At 37.1% G+C, this 20,658-nt stretch overlaps 1 protein-coding gene across 2 annotated transcripts; it reads left to right on the top strand.

Moving 5' to 3' along the window:
* Positions 1–6,279: 6,279 nt before the first annotated feature.
* On the top strand, positions 6,280–14,184 carry LOC149846344 (uncharacterized). 2 transcript variants are annotated; one of them, XM_089996306.1, is made up of 6 exons: positions 6,280–6,661; positions 8,147–9,080; positions 11,463–11,558; positions 12,888–13,024; positions 13,493–13,717; positions 13,867–14,184. In XM_089996306.1, exons 1-5 carry the CDS (start codon positions 6,432–6,434, stop codon positions 13,674–13,676), a joined length of 1,581 nt encoding a protein of 526 aa, XP_089852432.1. In that variant the 5' UTR covers positions 6,280–6,431; the 3' UTR covers positions 13,677–13,717; positions 13,867–14,184. The 2 variants fall into 2 exon arrangements, with proteins under 2 accessions (XP_089852432.1, XP_089852431.1); XM_089996305.1 differs by having other exon boundaries at positions 6,424–6,661; positions 13,493–14,184.
* The last annotated feature ends 6,474 nt before the right edge of the window (positions 14,185–20,658 follow it).

Below are 20,658 nucleotides of genomic sequence, written 5' to 3'. Positions count from 1 at the left end.
AGTACTTGATAATTTTATTTAATTATTACATACCTAGTAAAAAAAATTGATTTAAAAAAATGTATAAAAATTCACACATACCTTATGAAATTTCTTCCTTATACAAAAGAATGAAAGGAATTCTTTTTTGGTATGAAAGTTACTTAAAGCCTACTATTCAAGAGAGTAGCAATGCACTTAACTTTTTTTTAATATGGATGAATTACATGAAATTCAACCATGATTGAGTTAGAATGTTGTCCATTACATGAATGAATGACATCAGAGTGATCCCTAAAGGTAATCCATCAGGAGTACCCTTGATCTAAACTTGAACATGATTGGTAGGGCAATAAAATCAAATTAAAGATACCTTAGCCAACTACAAAAATACAAAAAATAAGATCATTGGCTCATTACTTTATTATGTAATGGAGTCAATCAGCAACAAAAAATACAAATTAAATAATTGAGAAAGATATGATTACCAAAATCATTTTTGTATTTCAAATTTATCATGGCTCAACTGAACTGTACTTATTCATAACAGTTCAATATTTAGGGACCTTATTGCGTCAAGAAATATTTTGGACAATCATTTTTCAAAGCATGTGGACCTCCCAAGAAAAATTTATAATTGATTCTCATAAACAAATCAATCACATGTTACATAAACAACATATATCAAACAAAAAACAAGATCAAACAACTCCATTCACTATTATATAGATAATTTATTTTAATAAATAAATCAATCACTTGTTACAAATAGGTAAATACAAATAGTAAAAAATTTGCATAGTCATCCACATTTATAGTAAAAAAAATTATAATCATCCACATAAATTTAAAATTTTATGTATAATTTTTCTTATCCATAGTCAATACATAATACCCTGTATGCATTCATAATCTAAAATCTACATAGTCATCCACAAAGTCCTTATTATATACACAACCATCAACAAACAATACTCATGATTGCTTAGAGCTCCTGTAATCTCTCATCACCATTTGGCATCTCATTGTATGATGTTGTCTCTACATCCTCAAACACAAGGGCATCCTCTCACTTAGACTCTTCATCACCTTTCATTGTTGCAAGCTCAAACATCTTTTTCTTTCACTTCGCATGAGTGATCTTTCTTTTACGTTTATATACCTTTATCAAATGATGCCTAACTGTAGTTACATTAGTCTGAAAAAATGCCACTTAGTAAACATGCAACAAATATCATAGAAAAAAAACAAAACAAAACATGATAAGCAAGTTAGTGTACCTATGTGAAATTCAACGATTCACCTAATCCTAAGTATTGCATATACAAAAGGACATATATTTCACAAACAAACATGTAACATTCATATTTCAAGTGAACAAACATATACAAAACGAGTTAACAAAACATATACAAAATAATTATAAATTTGATTGCTTAGGAATGTCTTGCACAACAATGACTGACCATTATGTGTAAATATTGTAACCAATCTATCCTGCAAAAAAATAAACATGCAACACAACGTTAAACTGAATGAGTACTTGAACAAAAGAAGCACAATATTGAATAGGTAATAACATTATATACCATATCTACGGAGTTCCTATCAGCATGTTTTGTAGTCTCCATCAAATTATATAACCTTAACTCCTTCACTTCCATATTCATCTCCCAAAGAATTCAATGATAACTACCCCAAATGACAAGAATCAAGATCTGCAACATAAATTAATTTTAAGGTAATTATACAGTTTGAATTTTATGTTATGTAAGTGTATACCTTATCATATTCATAGAACAGATATGACACACGGTCAAGCTCCAAGTATGCTCGTGCCTCGTCTTGATGTAAGAGAGTTTCAAGCATTTTTTGTGAATTTTAATGTTTTACCGATTAATCTCTATTAGAATGAAGAAAAGAAGAGAAACATTGTTTAATTGACTCACAAAGAAATATAAGGTCATATAGAAGGTCTTCGACATATCGTGTCCTGCCATTTTTTGGCTGCGAAGACTACTAAGCCTAAGTATGAATCATTTTAGGTATTGCATCTAAAAAAACTTGTAATATATTTACTTCACCGACAAAAAAAAACTATTTAAAAAATAATAGCACTTCACTATATTTTGGCTTCATCGGATACTCTTCAGTCTTAGCCACCATAATTGTGGCAGGTGACTGGTCGTTGACTCCTTTGCTTGCACCATATTTAGACATCGTGAGCTACTTATGATTTAACTAACAAACATTATACTTTGCAGATAATAGAAAAATAAAGCATTTAATTGAAAAAATATTATGTAAACTACCAAAGGTTTGCTAGGGTAACCCAATATCTGAAAATAAAATTTAATAAGTGCATTCGATAGATAAAAAGTTCAACCTTTTCATAAAGATTTGTAAATTGAATAGCAAAATAAACTTATATGCAATTAGTTTTATATGAAAAGCAAAAAATAAGTTCACCATATATACTAATTATAAGTTAGTAGATAAAAGAATCTAAAAATGTAAAAGCTCATATAGATGCCAGTAGATATATAAATATCAAGATTATTTTTCCTTCTACTAGACATAAGTCAATTCTTTCATGAACTTTGCATTCCATTGTATAATCACAATTTGATCAAATGCATGCGTTAAAAGGCATTCATGTTCTTTAGAAATGATGCATCAATTGAAGAAAATATCGCATAAACATGCAATATTTGGCACGAAATGCTTTTAACTAATAATAACAATCTAAATTATGGACATGCATAGATTTCTTTGGAACAATTGAGTTTGATGCATTTAAGAAACTATGAACTAGAAAGCAAAATGGACATGTAGCAAGAATGGTTGCCTAATGCAAGAAGATGAAGTCATGCTTAATTTAGAGATCATGTACATGTATTAGTATGAAAATAAGAGCCTAGTTGCAAGCTCTAGAAATTCATGCATAATCTAAAAATACCTTGAAACCATTAAAGTGTCTTGAAGAGCTCGAGTTCTCATCTAATGGATACCATAAAAGATAAGGTCTCCAACTCCAGTCCATAATAAATGCAAAAAAAAATGTCATTTATGAGAAAGTTTCAAAGTAAAATGATAGTAAAAATTATTCAAGTGAGAAATTAACCTACCAATATCTTTGTTGGACCTCTCACTACAAGAAAAATGCTAATTAACGATGGAAATTTGCGATGGATTTTTTTCGTCGCAAATTTGTGATGGATTAGCGAGAGAAAACTATTTGTCGCTAACATTCGAAATATTTGCAAAATTAGCGACGAAAATATCTCCATCGCTAATTAGCGATGGATTAACGACAATATTTTTTTGTCGCCAAAACACTAAAAAAAAATGCTAATTAGCGACGGAATTAGCGAGGGAATTTTTTGTCACTAATCCGACGCTAATTTTTTATTTAAACTGAGACACAAAATTTTCCCTCCCCCCGTTCGAAATTTTCCCTCGCTCCATTTTTATTGGTGGAATTACAGGTTTTATTGGTCATGGAGATCCCTACGACCATGATTTGCTGACAATGGTGGTTGCGGTCCCCACCACCACCATGCGCTTCTCAGGATGCCAGAAGCCCCGCCCTTTCTCTGACGACGCGCAACGGCCACCTCTCACACCCTCCGAGCGTGACAATAGCGTCGGCCCCTGGAGGCCAAAGGCTCGTGAGATCAACTCTCGCTACCTCTCCCCCGCTCCGTCCTCCTCCTCCCGGCGGTGCCCCTCGCCAGTCTCCACTGCCCATCCCGCCTCTCCCTCGTCGAATCCCATCTCCACTACGACCTCGAAAAGGTCGCAGTCGGCCGATCGACGTCGCTCATCTACCCCCTCCCACGCGTCCACTCATTCGCCGACAGTTTATTTCGTGAAGCGAGAGTCGGAGGTCCTCTGGCCGTCGACACAGAGCTTGTCGATCTCCTTCCAGGGGGAGTCATTCTCCCTCCCGATCGGCCGCCGCGAGAGGCTGCCTGCTGCTGACCGTGTCCCTTCTCCCGTCGTGACTGGCTCGATGCGGAAGAGCGTCTCGATGCCGGAACGCGTCAATCTTGTGCAAAAAAAAATTGCTCCCTGTCGGAGAACGCGCCGACAGAGAGCACTTTTTTTTTTTAAATTTAACGATGGATTAGCGACGGATATTATCCATCGCTAATTTAAAATAGCGAAGGACTCGCGACGGATCATGTCCGTCGCTAATCTGTCGCAAATTAGCGACGAATAAGTTCTGTCACTACTTAGTGTCAACAAATTCGTGATGAAAGTTATCCGTCTCTAAGTCGACGCTAAACTGTTTAGCGATGGATTAGTCAAATTAGCAACGAATTTAGGTCGTCGCTAATCCACAGGTTTCTTGTAGTGTCTATTCATGTGGCAACATGCTACTTAAAGGCAAACTTCATAATGCACATTGTTTTCGATTTTTGTAGGTGATATCAAGCATACAACATCTATTTCTATATGTTAATACTGACAAAACCATCAAATATTGACAAGCAGATGAACCAAAATAAGTAACTATATGCAAAAATCTCTAAAGATTGTAAAGCCTAAACGAAAAATTTTGTGACAAATATTACATGTTTACGTGGGTAACATCCACAATAGCGAAATATACATAATAAGTTCACATTAATAACCAAACAACAAGAGGTAACTACGTTGTAAAGAAAAGCAAGAAACAATAAAATAATATATATATATATATATATATATATATATATATATATATATATATATATTGTATGAAGCTACCTTAATAGCTAACCAGAGAAGTTGAGGAGAAGGATACTGCAACCTTACATTAGGTGGAGCGAACAACTTTTGCAGAAATCATCAGAAGGGTTAGGGTTATAAAGACAAAAGGATTGGGGTTAGTGCTTTTTCTAGATACAAACGAGAAAAAAAACCAAATGTGCATTTATATGGGACAAAATTTTGCAAGAAAAAGAAATTTCGTAATACAAGTGTGATGTGAATAAGAAATTTCACAATACTTCATGCGATACTCTTATGCAATTTCATAATTTTTTAAAATTTCAGAATCTTTTTTAGAATATCACAACCTCAGATGTGGTTTTATTGACGAGTTATGTAGGTGTATTATTTAGTGTCATGACACGCAAAAATAAAAAATTCGCACATGCGAGGGGTAAAAGCATCAAGAAAAAATTGAAAACCTGCGATATATTACATTTGACGAATTTTGGTAAATTGCATAGTAGTTTTAAAATGCATCATTTTTTCGTATAATATGGTCACTTTTTGTATCTTAAATCTTAAGTGAAGTCAAGTCAAGTCAAGTCAATTCATTAAAATGAGCAGCCCAACCTCTTTATTTGAAGCTTTGTGAGGAAACTTTTTTTTATGGAAGGCCTTGGCCTTCTCCTAATTCTAAAACACAACCAAACGGCTTGCAACTCTCATTTTATCGTCATTCTAAGGAGATTTACTAGCTACAATCGAGCTGCTTCTCATTTTCTTAGTATAGTGCAGACTAAGAGAATTTTTTATAACCAATTATCTTTCTTTGACAGTGGTCATGGGCGTTAAAAAAGAATCTGATCTACTATAGAGACGAAAACTTGTGTGGGGGATTGGGGTGATGTAGCCAATTGGATCAAGGCAAGTTCGATCTTCATCGTTTGTCCATCAACAAATGGGTCATTTACTTGCATTGAAGACAGAATTCCCAACTAGAAATAATTCTTTCTGTTTTAGTATCGAAATGATAGCTTTGAACTTGTTTGAGCTGTATAGCTTTTTGGGGCTTTCAAAAGCATCCAAGCAATTGGTATCCTATTGAAACCATAGAAACCTGTTGTTATTCAGGTTATTAGGATTTCACCATTGTTCACTTTTTCAATAGAAAGAGAAAAAGCAGAAAGAGTTACCAAAGCCACAAGACCCACTGACTACTGACCAAGGAGTTGACGCCACACGGGGATTCACGTGACACGCTGTGCGGATACGTGACTACATGAGACAAACTTAATAAAGGCCAAAAAAAAATTCCTCCAAAATTATAAATTCTGGAAAACAAGCTCCATGTGTAGATCCTCCACGTGTCAAAATATATACTTTTATTCCGCAGAATTTCGTACGCTTTTGTTAAGATCCACAGCAACTACAAAACTGGCGGTGTGGGAAAGAAACAACTTGATTTTAGGTTGTTTTCTCCTGTCACAACGTATTCAAGAAAAAAGAAGAAAAAGAAGGTGGTTTAGTAGTGATTAAAGTAAAATACAGTGGCATATTCACAACGATCTTCGTCTTCAAGAGAGAGAGAGAGAGAGAGAGAGAGAGAGAGAGAGAGAGAGCTTGTTTTGCCCGCCTGGCTGATTTTCTTCTTTAACGTCAAATTTCTATGCAACTGTTGTTATTCAGATATATATAAGAGAGAGAGAGAGAGAGAGAGAGAGAGAGAGAGAGAGAGAGAGAGAGAGAAGGGGATGGAGGGAGGGAGGCGGTGGAGGAGGAGGGAAGGAGCCGCAGGGTTGATACTGCTAGGGTTTATGCTCCCCCTGACCACCTTCGTGGTGGTGGTGGTGGAGGGATCGATCCACGAGTACAGCGACGGGGTCTTCATGCCTCAGATGAATTCCTACTTCTTCCACGGGGGAAGCGAGGGACTCTACGCCTCCAAGAACGGCACGTCGTCCAACGGCCGGTCCTTCATACAGTACGCCCCGATCCTCCGATTCTCTCTCTCTGTGCTTCTGCTTTTGCGGGTCTTCGGTTGATTAGGTGTCGTTTTAGAAGTCTGTTGAATTATAGAGGAGAAGGAGAATGAGAATCGCATGAGGATCTTGATTTGTGCGAAGATGTCTCTGCTTTTGCCTTTGCCAGTCTGCGGTCGATTAGGTTTCGTTTTAGAAGTCTATTGAATTATAGGGGAGAAGGAGAATGAGAATCGCAGGAGGATCTTGATTTGTGCCAAGATCTCTCTGCTTTTTCCTTTGCTAGTCTTCGATCGATTAGGTTTCGTTTTAGAAGTCTGTTGAATTATAGGGGTGAAGGAGAATGAGAATCTCGGGAGGATATTGATTTGTGCGAGGATCGGGAAAATCTGTTGTTTATGAGATGGGTCACGTCTTTTTCTCTTTTTATTGCCTTGATCCTTTGCGTTTCGCGGAACGATGACGATTTACGAGAGATTATTTCCGAGGTCGTCTTGTAAATTCGAGATGGTGAAGTAATTATAAGGAAACGAAAAATGTGGGTGTGTTTGCTTTGTTACTTGTCGAGATTGTTGGATTTTGCCTTATTACTTTCGAGATGGTGAAGTAATTATAAGGAAACGAAAAATGTGGGTGTGTTTGCTTTGTTACTTGTCGAGATTGTTGGATTTTGCCTTATTATTTTCGAGATCTAATAACTTATTTACCTTTTTGGTGGTTTTCATGTGTATTTCTTTGCTTGACGATGATTCCCTTGAGGATGATTACGATTCTTTTCCTTGTGGTGATGTGAACTGATTACCTGGCTGTTTTTGGTATAGTGTCTGGAGTTTATGGTGAATTTTGATAGTTTTAAGCGAGCGTTTCCATTCCTCTCTTGTTCTTGGAGAAACCATAAGTAGAATGAAACGCCGTGACCTTTTTAGTGTTTATTGAAAAGGAACAACTTCTATTCTTTATGAACGCAGCTTGTTTCTCTCCTAAATATGTAGGAAATGCAAAACTGAAGTATGAAGCGTGTAGGATTTCTGAGTAATTTGAGTAATGAAGACTAACAGCCAAAAGAAGGAGAAGAAGAGTGCATTTTGGAAGTTCCATGAACAAAGCATATTTCTGTGATTTTCAATTATGGTTCTTTCAGTGTCCTGCATGAATTTGGACGATATGAAGAGCAGTTTATGGATGGTTCTTATAATAGGGGAAAACAAGTCTCTCCTTGCTGCAAATTCCACGTTTCTAACTTTTTTATTTGATTTTCAAACTATAGAAATTTTCTGTATTATTGAAACACTAGCTTTTTTCACATTCCTATTTCTCCTTTTCTCTTTCATTATATTTTTTTTCTTTTTCTGTTTTAAAATTTCTCTAGTGCTTGTTTTACTGTTTTATTGGTAAAGATTAAATAAAGATAAGGATTTGGAATTCTCAGGTCTTACAGGCCAACCCATCAAATACCTTTTAATATGAAAAATGAATTCTCCTTTTAGGTTTGAGTCTGTCAGATTTAAGAGGACAAAGGAGGCTGCTGCTCGGCATGGTGAAATGCAACAAAAGACTGGCCTGATCGAAGCAATAATTGTTGAAATAAGAGACAGGGAAAAGATTGGTGGTTCTTACCTTAACTCTGACGCAATATGTTGTACCACTGAGCTTGCTAAGGGTGGGTCTTGTACTCGAGGGGAGGTGATCATTCGTCCAAATCCTGACAACCCAGATTGGCCAAAGCGTATACCAACATTTTTCTCAGGGACGGATGAGGAGACTAAAATGGTGACGGAAACTGCATATATAAACCGTACTGGAATGTATTATTTGTATTTTATGTTTTGTGACCCGCAACTCAAGGGAACTGTAATTAGTGGGAAAACCATTTGGAGGAACCCAACAGGTTATCTTCCAGGAAAAATGGCACCATTAATGACATTCTATGGCTTCATGTCTTTAGCATATCTTGTGCTAGGTTTGGTTTGGTTTCTACAGTTTATCCGTTTCTGGAAAGACATATTACAGCTGCAGTATTATATCACTATAGTTATTTCCCTTGGGATGTGTGAGATGGCTCTTTGGTATTTCGAATATGCGAATTTTAATTCTACCGGTACCCGACCAATGGGCATCACAATTTGGGCAGTTACTTTTAGTGCTGTCAAGAAGACTGTATCTCGCCTTCTTCTTCTTGTGGTATCGATGGGATATGCAGTGGTGCGACCGACCTTGGGAGGAATAACTTCTAAAGTTGCCCTTCTTGGGTTTACATATTTTGTGGCATCAGAGGCTCTTGAGCTCATTGAAAATGTGGGGAATGTCAATGATTTCTCCAGAAAAGTTAAGCTGTTCCTCGTTCTCCCTGTTGCAATTTTGGATGCTTGCTTTATTCTTTGGATCTTCTCTTCACTATCGAAGACTTTGGAAAAGCTTCAGGTATTTCCAACTTTTGATAAAACAATACCTTTATTTAGTGTTCTGATTTTGAAGATAATGTGTTAATGTGGAGCTCTTTTTCGATGCATATGGTTTGAACCTTTAGGATTTTTTGGTTTTATCTCCCCCTGTTGGCCAATGTGCCCTGTTGGCCAATGTGCACCCCATTCGAAGCAATTACTAGTGGTTTTTCATCCATTTTATCCAGTTGTAGGAGGGAATTTTGCCAAGCTGTTGAAGGTTTTTTTTTTTTTTTTATCGCCTCATTTTGTCATGCTTGAAAAGTTCAGTGTGTAACTATGCAATGAAAGGTGAAATAGAAAATGGATTAGTTGAGGCCTGATTGGCTAGGACATGCGTAGCAATGCTCAACCAAACATTTCATTGATTAGTTTAGGTGGAACCTAGCAATTAACTGGTTGGTTTATTTAGTTGCTTACTGGGTAGCCCAATTACTCTTTGACTTATGCCTAGCCTTCAACTAGTACCAAAAATCTAGAGTTATGGTGATTTCCATTGTAAACAGGTTTTAAATATTTGATTTCTGCATTCAGTTTGCCATTAGTTTTATACATATATGATATTTGTTTGTGACCATTCTCTTTTGTTTTACAGTAATGCTAACCTATGTATTTGCCTTTGTTATCAACTGTTTGTTCCCATGCCAGGGGACTGGTTTTGCTTGTGCCTCTACCTTTTAGTTTTCGCTGTATAGGTGCATGATCCATTTGTAATCCATTCGTAACTGTTATGCTGTTGATTGGTAGCATCGACATAGGGAAATATTTGATTCTAGAATATCTAATCATGCATATGTGATTTCATCTGATTGCTGTCTGGGACTTGAAAGCGATTAGCTCTTTGTTGATTATATGTATCTAACAAACCTTTTAGGTTAGCATTCTTTTGGCCTTTGAGCAGGAAAACTTTCAGAACTTGTCATAGGTCTGTGAGGATATTATTTAATTTTTGTTACACACATCTCTTGAAATTTTCAAAAGTTTTGGAGATGGAAAAGGCTCACAAACTAAAAGCTAACAATTTCAACACTTCTTGTTGAAGTTTTTGTTGTTGAGAGACATAAAAAAGTCATACATTTGTATTTATTGTGTATTATCATGTTTTGCATCATGACATTTTCCTAATATTTCTGTAGAACTTGCAAAAGCAATTTATTCCTATTCCCACTCTTCTTAAACTTTGCTAAGATCTTTCCTATAAGTTTTTATGGATTTTTCTATTAGTTCTAACGTGTATCTTTCCCAAGGGAATCTCGATAATGGTATTCATAAAATGAATCTTAGTGAGACTAAGATCATAACTGTCTTGTGGGTAGATGAAAACTGGAGAGCTATGTAACACAGATACTTCTAAATGGCCTATGTACCCGTGTCACGCCTGCGTCCGCATGGGTGCTGTTTGGACATGGCTTCCACAGTGTCAGGTGCAGTCAACCGTATTGGGGTCCATTTCTGTCCAAAATTTGACTTAGTTAACCCTAACCAAATCCAGTTTTATCTATAGTGTACACACACACATATATATCCACACCCCCTCACCCTAGTTTTTTGAAACTGCCATGTCGCACCCTTCACACCCGCATTTATGTGACAGCTGGAGAGCCACATGATCTAGCATTACTTGTCCTTTTGTTCCTTGCTAACCACGTGTCAGAATAGGAGAAGGCTTAAATTCTTTTCTAGAGCTAGTGAGGACACTTTTCTGAAATTTCCACCGGGGTGCGTTTAACCAATTCTTTAGTTGCTTTTATGGATCTGTTGCCTCATTTGTCTATTATCTCTTGTCGGAACATTTGCTCGTCTCCATTTCCTAGCAACTAGATTTGTATTACTTACTTGATCCTCCTTTTAGACATGCAGAGACAAGTTTCACATTAGCACTTTTAACTTATTTTTCCCAACTTTACTGGAGTCCCCATTGGAACAAGCACTATATGTATCCTTTTTTTCACTTTATATATTTTCCATGACCTTTTCATTTGAAAATATCCTAGTTTGGGTTGCTAAAGAGGAAATAGATAAATTCTTGTAAGTAATCCTCTGTTGAAGTGTGTAGAGACCTGCTACCTTCACATCAACATTTATAACTGTGTGCTTCCCCCGCCTTTATTGAACTCTATTTCAAGCAACACCATATTTATCTTTTCTTTTTTTATAGTATACTTAAGTGTCTGAAGAACACTTGATTTGACTTCATTGATTCCAACCTTCTTTTCTTCATTTGAAAATTTTCTACTTGGATTGCTAAAGGGAAATAAATAAATTCTATGTTTTAAAACTTTGTAATTATTCTCTTATTGCTTAGATCACATAAAGCATATTCAGCTTGGTATATTTGATATTTTTGTTTTTTTGGCTATAGGTGCGGAGAAGCATGGCAAAACTTGAGTTGTACAGGAAATTCACCAATTGCCTTGCTGTATCTGTGCTGCTATCTGTTGCTTGGACCGGCTATGAGGTACAAGAGGTCTTAGCATTTTCTTTTTCTCTTTCCTCTTCTTAATTCCATGATGAGACCTTTATAGATAGGCATGTATAGTGTTAAGGGCCAACACAACAAGGCCCCTAAGTGAACTTATTACATGGTGATACATTAGATCAATTGGACTATTAATGGATTTTTGCAGACAGTGCCAAAAGTGAGAATTATCTTTTTGAGTTGTTTTTTGTCATTTGAAAAGTGCATCAAAAACTGGATTTCTACTTGTGAGTTTTGGAAAGTACCTTAAATGGTGTAATCTGAAAACTTGAAACCAGCAAACCATTATGGGGGGCGTTTTAATCTTTGGAGGAACAAAATTAGTGAGCTTGTTAGTTAGCAACTTGAGAGAGAAGGAAGAAGGGACCAAGGGAAGTTCACGCCTGACTATTATGTATGTCAGTAGGTGGCTTGCAGAAGTGCACAATATTTTTTTGAGCATTAACAAGTTGGCTTTTTTGCTTGCAATTTTTTGTGATCATGTTGTTGTATATTGCCTACCAGTGAACAGCCACTAGAAAGTGGTACCCTGGGATGATTTGCCAGCTTGTTTGCTTGGCACTACCCTTGGTAGTTTGGTAGCTTTATAAAGAGAACTACGCTCCAAGATTGGATTTCTATCAGAAAATCCCATTTTCAATGTGCTAGTTTCTGTTTTATATGTTTACTAAGCAGAACTTGGTATTTTTTGCCATGCAAGGAGCATCTACTATGTTTTGAAGATGTTCAGCTAAGCCAGCACAGGAAACCTATGAACCAGTTGTCATCAGAAAAAAGATCCTTGTTTTGTATTATTTGTGTTAATGTCTAGTTACACTTTTGTGTGTTCATGTGCATCTATGCATGCTCACAAATCTATGTTTATGTTTTCTTCTTTCTTTTGAAGCGTATTAGATTAGGTCAAGGATGCCACCATTAGGGACTTCTTTGAATGCATCAAAAATGTCATGAATGGGATGCCCATCATTTGGATGGGCCCCAACTTCATTTCATATGCCATTCATGATCCATATGGATGCCATTCACAAAGATCCACCCTATGGTGGGTGTTGGATGAAGTTTATCGCCAAGATGAACAACATCGAGGCACTCCTCAGGGTAACACCATCAGGAATACCCTTGACCTGATCTGTTCTCTTTTCCCCCTTTTCTATAGCATCTATAGGTCCATTTAGAAACTTGCACACATTTTCAAAACTAAGTTTTTCTTTTTCATGCAAGTTTTAGGTGTCCACCTGGACAAAAGCTGAACTTTTGTAAGAGAGCTCTTATACAGCATGACTTCATTATGTGCTTTGTCATCTTTAGTTGTACTTCAATGCAACCGATCCATTGAGCGAGCTTTGGGAAAGAGCGTGGTTCATCCCAGCTTTTTGGAATGTGCTTGCCTACTCATTGCTTGCCATCATATGCATCCTCTGGGCCCCATCTCAGAACCCTACCAGGTACATATTTATAAACTCTCACATGCTTTAATGTTGTATTTCCTTCTTGTTGTCATTATCATTGTAACCATCACCTTTTAGTTTTCCAGCTTAGTCATGGCATGAATCATAAGGTTTCTTTTTTGTAATGTTAACTTCTTTTCCTTGTGTTCTGTCTTAAGGCATTGCATTTGTGGCTTTTAAGCCTTTAATACAGTTACTGACGAGGGAGAAGGGAATTCTCTTTAAACCAATTGCTAACCAGAGTTTGCTCAATGATTAGTTTCCAAATTTTGACATTTAAAGAGTTTTTTAAATGATGGTATAAAAGTTCCTTTGGTTCTCATACTGCGAAAGTGGGAGATGCCCTCGAGTAATCCCTAGTTTCTCTTTGTTGTCATGTTGCAATGGTTGTCCTGTATGTGCAGAATAGTAGTGCTTCTAAGATCACTCACAAACAAATTTTAAAATTCTGGATTTGCTTTGCAGGTTTGCATTTTCTGAAGAGATGGGGAATGTCTTTGATGATGAGGAGAGTATTGCGTTAACTGGAAGTGGTTCAAAAGCTTCGGGGGATCTGGGGAGTAAGCTAGAGAGAAAGGAAAGGAAGGTTTTGGCTTCAGAACATGTATTTGCGCTAGGGGAAGACCATGAGGAGGATAAGATTGCATAACTGAGCAAGTGTGTTTCGATCATATTTCACATTCTATCAAGGTAAACTTTTTCGCTAGTTTTTCTCCTGAAGTGGAAAGGTTACACTGCAAAGGGAAAATCAAAGAAATGATGATGACGTTATAGCATTAATGCATGCTTGACAAAGGCCAGAACTGATTGTCTGTGAACATGCACGTGAATATTTTCAGTGACGCCAATAATCAAAATGAAGAATGTCAATCTGATCGGTTTCACCCCTAGACGTCTCATCAAACCTTACTGGAGCATGGATTACACAGTTTGCTGCTGATGCTTCTTCTTTTAAAGCAGATTGATTTATTGCAGTGTAAAAAAAAGGAAATAAATGGACTTGGAGAGTGGAATGTAACATCTTGTATGAGTTAGTGAGCTTTCATCCAATTGAACAATTTTCTAGTTGTCTTAGCTAGTGGTGCATAATATGTAGTAAATGGAGAAGATGTATCAAACAGTGTATTTCAAAATAACCAGTTCTTTCTTCTATGTTTTCAGGAGATTCTAATGGAACATTTTCCCATCCTTGGTAAGCTCAAGCTTAAGAATTTTCTCAAAATAATTTATAAAGCACTCAAGCATAACAAAGCTATCAATTCTGCTTATCCAGAGCTTTCTTTTTTATGCTTAAAAAATTGTAAAGCATGTGAACAAATGCATGCAGTATTTTTTCAGTAAGCAATTCCTGCAGTATTTAGAAAAGCAATTAAATAGGAAGCTGAAGATAAAGAAACAGAACTCATTTTACAAAGAAAATAGTGGGAATTCATACAAGGAATGCTAAAGTACTTAAATGATTACCTCAAAGCATTAAGGAAGAAAACATCAGGCAGAAAATTAAAGGTAACTTTCAGAATTCCTAATGGACGCATTTTGGAAATGTGGGTGCCAAGGGGAATTGGAAGTGCATATGCTGAAATGAGACCGTAGAGACATTAAGACCAAGGAAGAAAGCTTGGGGGAACATAATCTTAAACCACCCAAATAAAAGCAGAACAAAGATAAAAGAAAGGTTTTATGATTTGGTTGTCTAAAGAGAACTGTCCTGAGAAAGCTCATCAAGACTCGCAAGCAACCGTAGTTGATAGGTTAGCTTGTCTTTGAAAAGTGGATTAAATGGAAATGGGTTTAATGCAACACACTTAACCTTGGTCACAGGTCATGCTCAAAATCGTCCTGTATGGCTACAGGGCTTTACTTGAACCATGTTCAAAATCGTCCTGTATGAGACTATCTAAGAATTAGAGCATTTTGCATGGATAGTCTACTGTCTTAAGCTCTGACATTCAGAAAAACTTCCAAAACAGGTGACATCCTTATCTTGTAAAGGCTTTGAACTACCTCTCGTGAGTGGTCCGCAGGAGCATAAGGAGGAGCGGAATGTAATACTAATTTGTGAACCCATGGTTATCTTGAAGGGTCCTTAAGTGGAGTTAGATGAAATAAGTTATTGTTAAGTTAGGTGATTAAAATTAAATCAGCCTTACAGTAATTATCACTGGAAAGGAATGATATGCTTCAGCAATATGGATACCATCCTCAAATTTCTCCATTTGTGATTTGACAGGTGAGGGGTTTTGTGATGGCAAAATGTGTCAAAGTTATCTTTGGTCGCGGCGGACGGCGTTCTGCGTGTCCGCGTTCAATATACATTGTAATTTTCGATCCACCTCCCCTCCCCCTGTTACAAACAGGAACGGAGGGGATGAAAAAAAAAATTTTGTGGATCGACGGGCGCGCCAGGAAAAGTACTCTCTCTCCTCCGGAGCGCTGACACTCAACGGGCGCCCTATTCACCTTCTGTGAGCTCCGTTCTCCTCCAGAGTCCTGCAGGAGGTCACAGATCGGCTTTCGGTTCGGTGTTTGACGCCGATCGGAGGGTGCATATCTCTTGGATCGACGGTTCGCTCTTTCCGGAAATCCTTCCTAGGTGCTGCGTTTTTGTGGATTCGCCTTTAGATGCCTGATTTTGCCAGGATTTCGATGAATTTTTGGTGAATCGTGGGCTGATTCTCGTGGTTTTGCATCTTTCCTTGCGGTTTATTTTCTGATTTTTGCGTGTTTTAGATCGGTCGTTTTCTTTCCTTAACTATATATATATATATATTTATTTATTTATTTATTTATTTATTTATTTGTGTGGATTTGTTGTGGATTTTGGCAGATTATCTGGTTTCATGTTTCAATGATTCAATCCATGCTGAAATTTCAAGAGTTGGAGTGCTTTAGAGTAGGAAATACTGTCGTCTTTTTGGTTTTCCTTCTGGAGAAGCTGTTGCTGGTTGATGTGTCTTCAAGTCTAGGGAGACTTGCACTGATGTGCAGCCTGTTGCTGAGTGCCGGGAAACAAATAAACTCAGAAAGATGTTTGGACTGACTTCCTTCATATTCTTCAGTAGTGGATTGCTGACCTTAGAGGCATGTGCTATGTTCCATCTCTTGCAAGATTTCTACCTTCATAGTGAACTAGAAGCCATTATGCACTAGCAGTTAAAACTTTGTGAATCCGTCATTATCCTGTTTGTGAATTATGCGTTCAGGACTTTCTTGTTGTGGTCTGCTGCCTTATTCTGTCTTTCTGTTGTCTGGATCTTATTTTACCTCACAGAAAGCTAAGACCACACTCAACTACAGAAATGACTGCTCCTTCAGATATAGAAGCTAAAGAGCTATTTGGTCTAGCGCTTTTGAAGAGATGGGTTTCTATTAAGTGGCTTTAGGTCGATCATTTCTAGAGGAAAGTCATCAAGCCTGTAGTTTTAATCTGTAGAAAAATGTTTATTACAGGATGTTTCATCTTTGAATTTCTGGTTCCGTATTTTCAAGATTTCAGTCTTGGGGGCTTGGACAGTTTCGTGTAATATTTTGATTAATTGATGTTACTCACTTCTGAGGTACAAACATTGTGTTTGCAAGAAGGAACTTCTCTTCCTTTATGCCACCCTTCGCAGTATTTTGTTATTGGCCATTCCCCTGTAAGGAAATAGTTGAATTTCTTATGAGCAAAGTCCTCTTAGGGTGTGCTATTGATTGGAAAGCTTGCATATAATAAAAGATTTGGGTGTCTTTTTCCCCTGCAATGGATTGAAACTTCTTTGTTTATGCCATCCTTTGCAGTATTTGGGGCAAAAATCTAATTTGAGATCCTTATTTGGAGTAAAAATCTAATTTGAGATCCTTATTTGGAGTAAAAATCCATATTCGGGGCAAAAATCCCATTCGAGATCCATATGTGGGGCAAAAATCCAATTTCAAATCCATATTCAGGGCAAAAATTCATGATTTTAGATATAATTTTGTAATTGGATCCATATCCGGGCAAAAAACCATAATAAACTTGTTAAAACATGTAAAATAGTGGATGAATCGGGTCATACAATCCAAAACAAAGAAATTTGACCAATTATCCATGACGGTTCAAGTTCTCCGCACATCATCATCAAACAATGGACATTTGGAACATACCATTTGAGTATGGTCCAAACAAACGTTGGACTTAGAATAGTTATTACGGAAGGAACAAAATCAATGTTTTGTTTTGTTCTTTTTGTTCATTTCGTTAAGCCCTGAACAAGCTATAAGGTTATGTTTGGTGGCTCATCTCGTGCGTGGTCGAGAACATGATTTCCAACAAACATTGGACGTGGTGGACAACGTTTCACGTCCACCGCATGTGTAATTTTTGATCCACCTCGCTCCTGTTACAAAAGGAACAACAATGAAAGGAACATAAAAAAAACATTGATGGGCGTGCTGCTCCCGTCGATGCGTCTCTCTCTCTCTCTCTCTCTCTCTCTCTCTCTCTCTCTCTCTCTCTCTCCACCTTACCACCAGCCAACCAACCTCGCCGGAAGATCGCGGCTTGATCGTCCGACCGACCGTGGTGGGTTCGCTCTTTGGAGGGGCACCAATGCCGACAAGGTTGGTTGGGTGGTGGTGCTGAGTGGATTTCAGAAGAAACCCTCTCTCTTTCTCTCTGGTTGTGTGTTGGGTGGTGGCGCCGGAAGATCGCTACTCATTCTGCCTGAACCCTCTCCTCTTATTGAGTTCCAATATGTGCCAACGAGGTTCGTATTTTTGTTGAGAAATGATGGATGGATCGATCGATGAAAGGATTGTTGAAATATAGGGTTCAGAAGGATCAGGCGTCTCATCTCTCGTGTGTCGAGCTTATTGTCGTCAATGATCCCTTCATCAACACCGATTACATGGTTTATGAGTATGCATTTTTGTTTGTGGTGTGATGCGTGAGATGGAGAGCTCTTTAAAGTTTGTCGATCTAGGGTTTTTATGATACAAATTTTCTTTAAAAGAATAGGAGTTCTATTTTTTGGATTTGTGATGAATTTCTTGGGGTTTATCATGAGAATGAATCTATTGTGTTTAACAGTTTAGATCAGTGTAAGGCACACATGTGGTACGTTACTTAACCAAGTCATCGTTCTTAATACTGCATTTATCCTACTTTGGACTTCCCGTGATTCTAGCTTACATAGTTTTGTGGTTACAAACTTGATACCATCAATAGGCATTTTTCAAAAAGAACAGATATATCCCCTTGTGAATACATGCTAGAACAAATTAAATATGTATGAAACTTCATTGGTTTAGTAGTCAGACTCATTTCACTATGCTTCTCCTATTTGCTTACTTGTAACTATGTTTCTTAAGCACATATTATTGGTATTGTAGGAGGGGAAGACTTCAAATCGAATAGGGGTGGCTTTCTGCTACAATTCAGTCATTGAACAAAGCATCGCCTTTGAGTCTTAAAATTTCCTCGCGATCAGTATGTATTCTTTGAACCCCTTAGCGTAGTTCTTTTGCAACACCTTTATGCTCTTTTTTTAAAAAACAACCATGTTACCATACTCATGTTGTGCCACCCTCACCCTCAAACTCTTATTTTGAAAAGCAACCATGATACCAATGATACTCATGTCATGGCACCTAATAGCACTCATATATGTGTGACATATGTTTGTATTATAATATTTGAGTTCAGTTTAGGAAGGTTTTGCAGTTTCTTTTTAGATACCTACTACCGGATACTAATTAAGGTATTTTGGGTTGTAGGAAGGATAATGAGAGCTAACTCAATATACTTTTGGTGTTTAGGATTAAATATTGGTGTTTTTAGGTTGGAAGACAATTGCAAATTCGATAAATTATTTTAGTTCTCTTATGTCCTTGGTCTGTTCTTCCATGTGTGTATAGCTTAAGAGTTGATACTTTAGTCGAGTATTTTCTTTCATGATTAATTGCATATAGTCTTTACTCTTGATTGAATTCATGTGTAACTGGCTAAAAAATCTTGTTTAGTATAATATGTGGTTTCCTTTTTCAGATTGTTAGGCATTAGTTTGCTACTACATACCAATAGTAGCTTTGACTATTGAATATGTAAACAAGAGCAGATTGCACGAACCCTCTTCTTAGTGGCACTTGCAACTTAACTTCAGATTGGAAAAACTTCTCCCTCGCATTACTTTATAGTACCGTTTCTTTAGAATAACTTTATGTAGAGGTTCATTTTCATAAAGTATTTTTTGCTCTTCTTCAAGAACTGTTGAAATTTGATGTTTGCTTTAGGACCAACTATTCTCTTCTACAAGAAGAGACTCGTAACTACATGAAAAGTTTTTCATTTTATAGTTACCCTTTCATATCCAGTTTAGATTGAGACACTTTAGAGTTATGTCACATGGGTGCAGGGGTGCGACTAACATTATAATATATCTATGTCACACGGACTCGGCTCCAAGGTCGCCGCACCCGCGTCGACATGCACCGACACGGGTGCGGACACGGGTGCGGCTCGGATTCGGTCAACCCAACTCTGGGTGTGGTCAACGCACCCAGGGTCATTTTGGTTCATTTTTTGGAAAAAAAAAAATTTTTGAAATTTTTTTTTAAAATTTTCTGGGCTACAGCTGTAAGGAAAAAAACCCATCACAACTAAAAAACCTGTACACTTTCAAGTTTTAAGTACAGAATGGGCACAACTCAAGTTTTTGTGGTTTTTTCCTGTACGAAGAAAGTGAATTATTACAGTGTATGAAGAAAGTGCCCAAAAGTGAATTATTCTTGTATGAAGAAAGTGTACAGAATGCCTTCACAACTCATCACCTGTCCCCTAATGGGCACAACTTTGACCGAGTCTTATATATATATATATATTTTAATATATATATAGCCGAGTCCCCGTGTCCAAAATTTTTGAAATTGCGCCGCACCCGCACCCGCACCCATGTGACATAGTAATATATATACATGTGTGCGTGTTCTAAGGCAAGCCTGAGGATATTTTTCTTGAGGTAATTTTTGTTATCATTTTGTAGGTTGTCCAGTTAAGGGCGGTCTCCAATAAAGCTCATAATGCAGAGCTGAAGTTGTTCTTGGAGGTTGAACTTTGACCAATAATCACCTTGCTAAAGCAGTTCTGCCATCGATTTTCAGAGCTATTTCCCTGTAATTCTTGTTTTTCTTTAGTAATGTTTGTAATTGATCATGTCTCCTTGATTCTCTTGTGGTAATCATGGTTGTCGGGTTTCATGCACCTTCTGCTAGCAATTGATTATTATCTTAAGTGAGTTCTTGAAATTACGGATTTTATGCTAAAAGTGTTGAGGTTGTACAATAGTTTGCTTCTACAGATAATTCATATTTAGTCAGCACTTGGCACCATATATGACAGCTAATTACCCTGTTTACATAGCATCAATATATTGTTTGACTGAAATGTATTACAAGTATATTCAGGATCATGGCCGACATTGCTTTTCTTTATTAAGAAAGTGTTTCTATGAACCTATCAGTTAGGTTCTTAGTTGGTAACTGATTTGGGTACTAACTAGAATACATGCCAATATTTGTTAGACATATTTGAGATACTTCTAAGCTAAGATTCTTTCATGCCCCCTTATCCATGCTTCATGATTGTCATCATGTGACATTAGCATGTAGAT

The sequence above is a fragment of the Nuphar pumila genome, chromosome 2 (genome assembly GCF_984573655.1).
Source record: "Nuphar pumila chromosome 2, dmNupPumi1.hap1.1, whole genome shotgun sequence".
In the NCBI taxonomy this organism is placed as follows: domain Eukaryota; kingdom Viridiplantae; phylum Streptophyta; class Magnoliopsida; order Nymphaeales; family Nymphaeaceae; genus Nuphar; species Nuphar pumila.
Note: the sequence above shows the minus strand (reverse complement) of the source record. Positions and strands in the feature narration are given on the sequence as shown.

Coding starts and splice junctions, on each gene's coding strand:
- LOC149846344 (XM_089996306.1), top strand. CDS start 6,432: ATGGAGGGAGGGAGGCGGTGGAGGAGGAGGGAAGGAGCCGCAGGGTTG. Junction 6,662..8,146: donor AACGGCCGGTCCTTCATACA/GTACGCCCCGAT, acceptor TTCTCCTTTTAG/GTTTGAGTCTGTCAGATTTA. Junction 11,559..12,887: donor TTGCTTGGACCGGCTATGAG/GTACAAGAGGTC, acceptor TGTCATCTTTAG/TTGTACTTCAATGCAACCGA.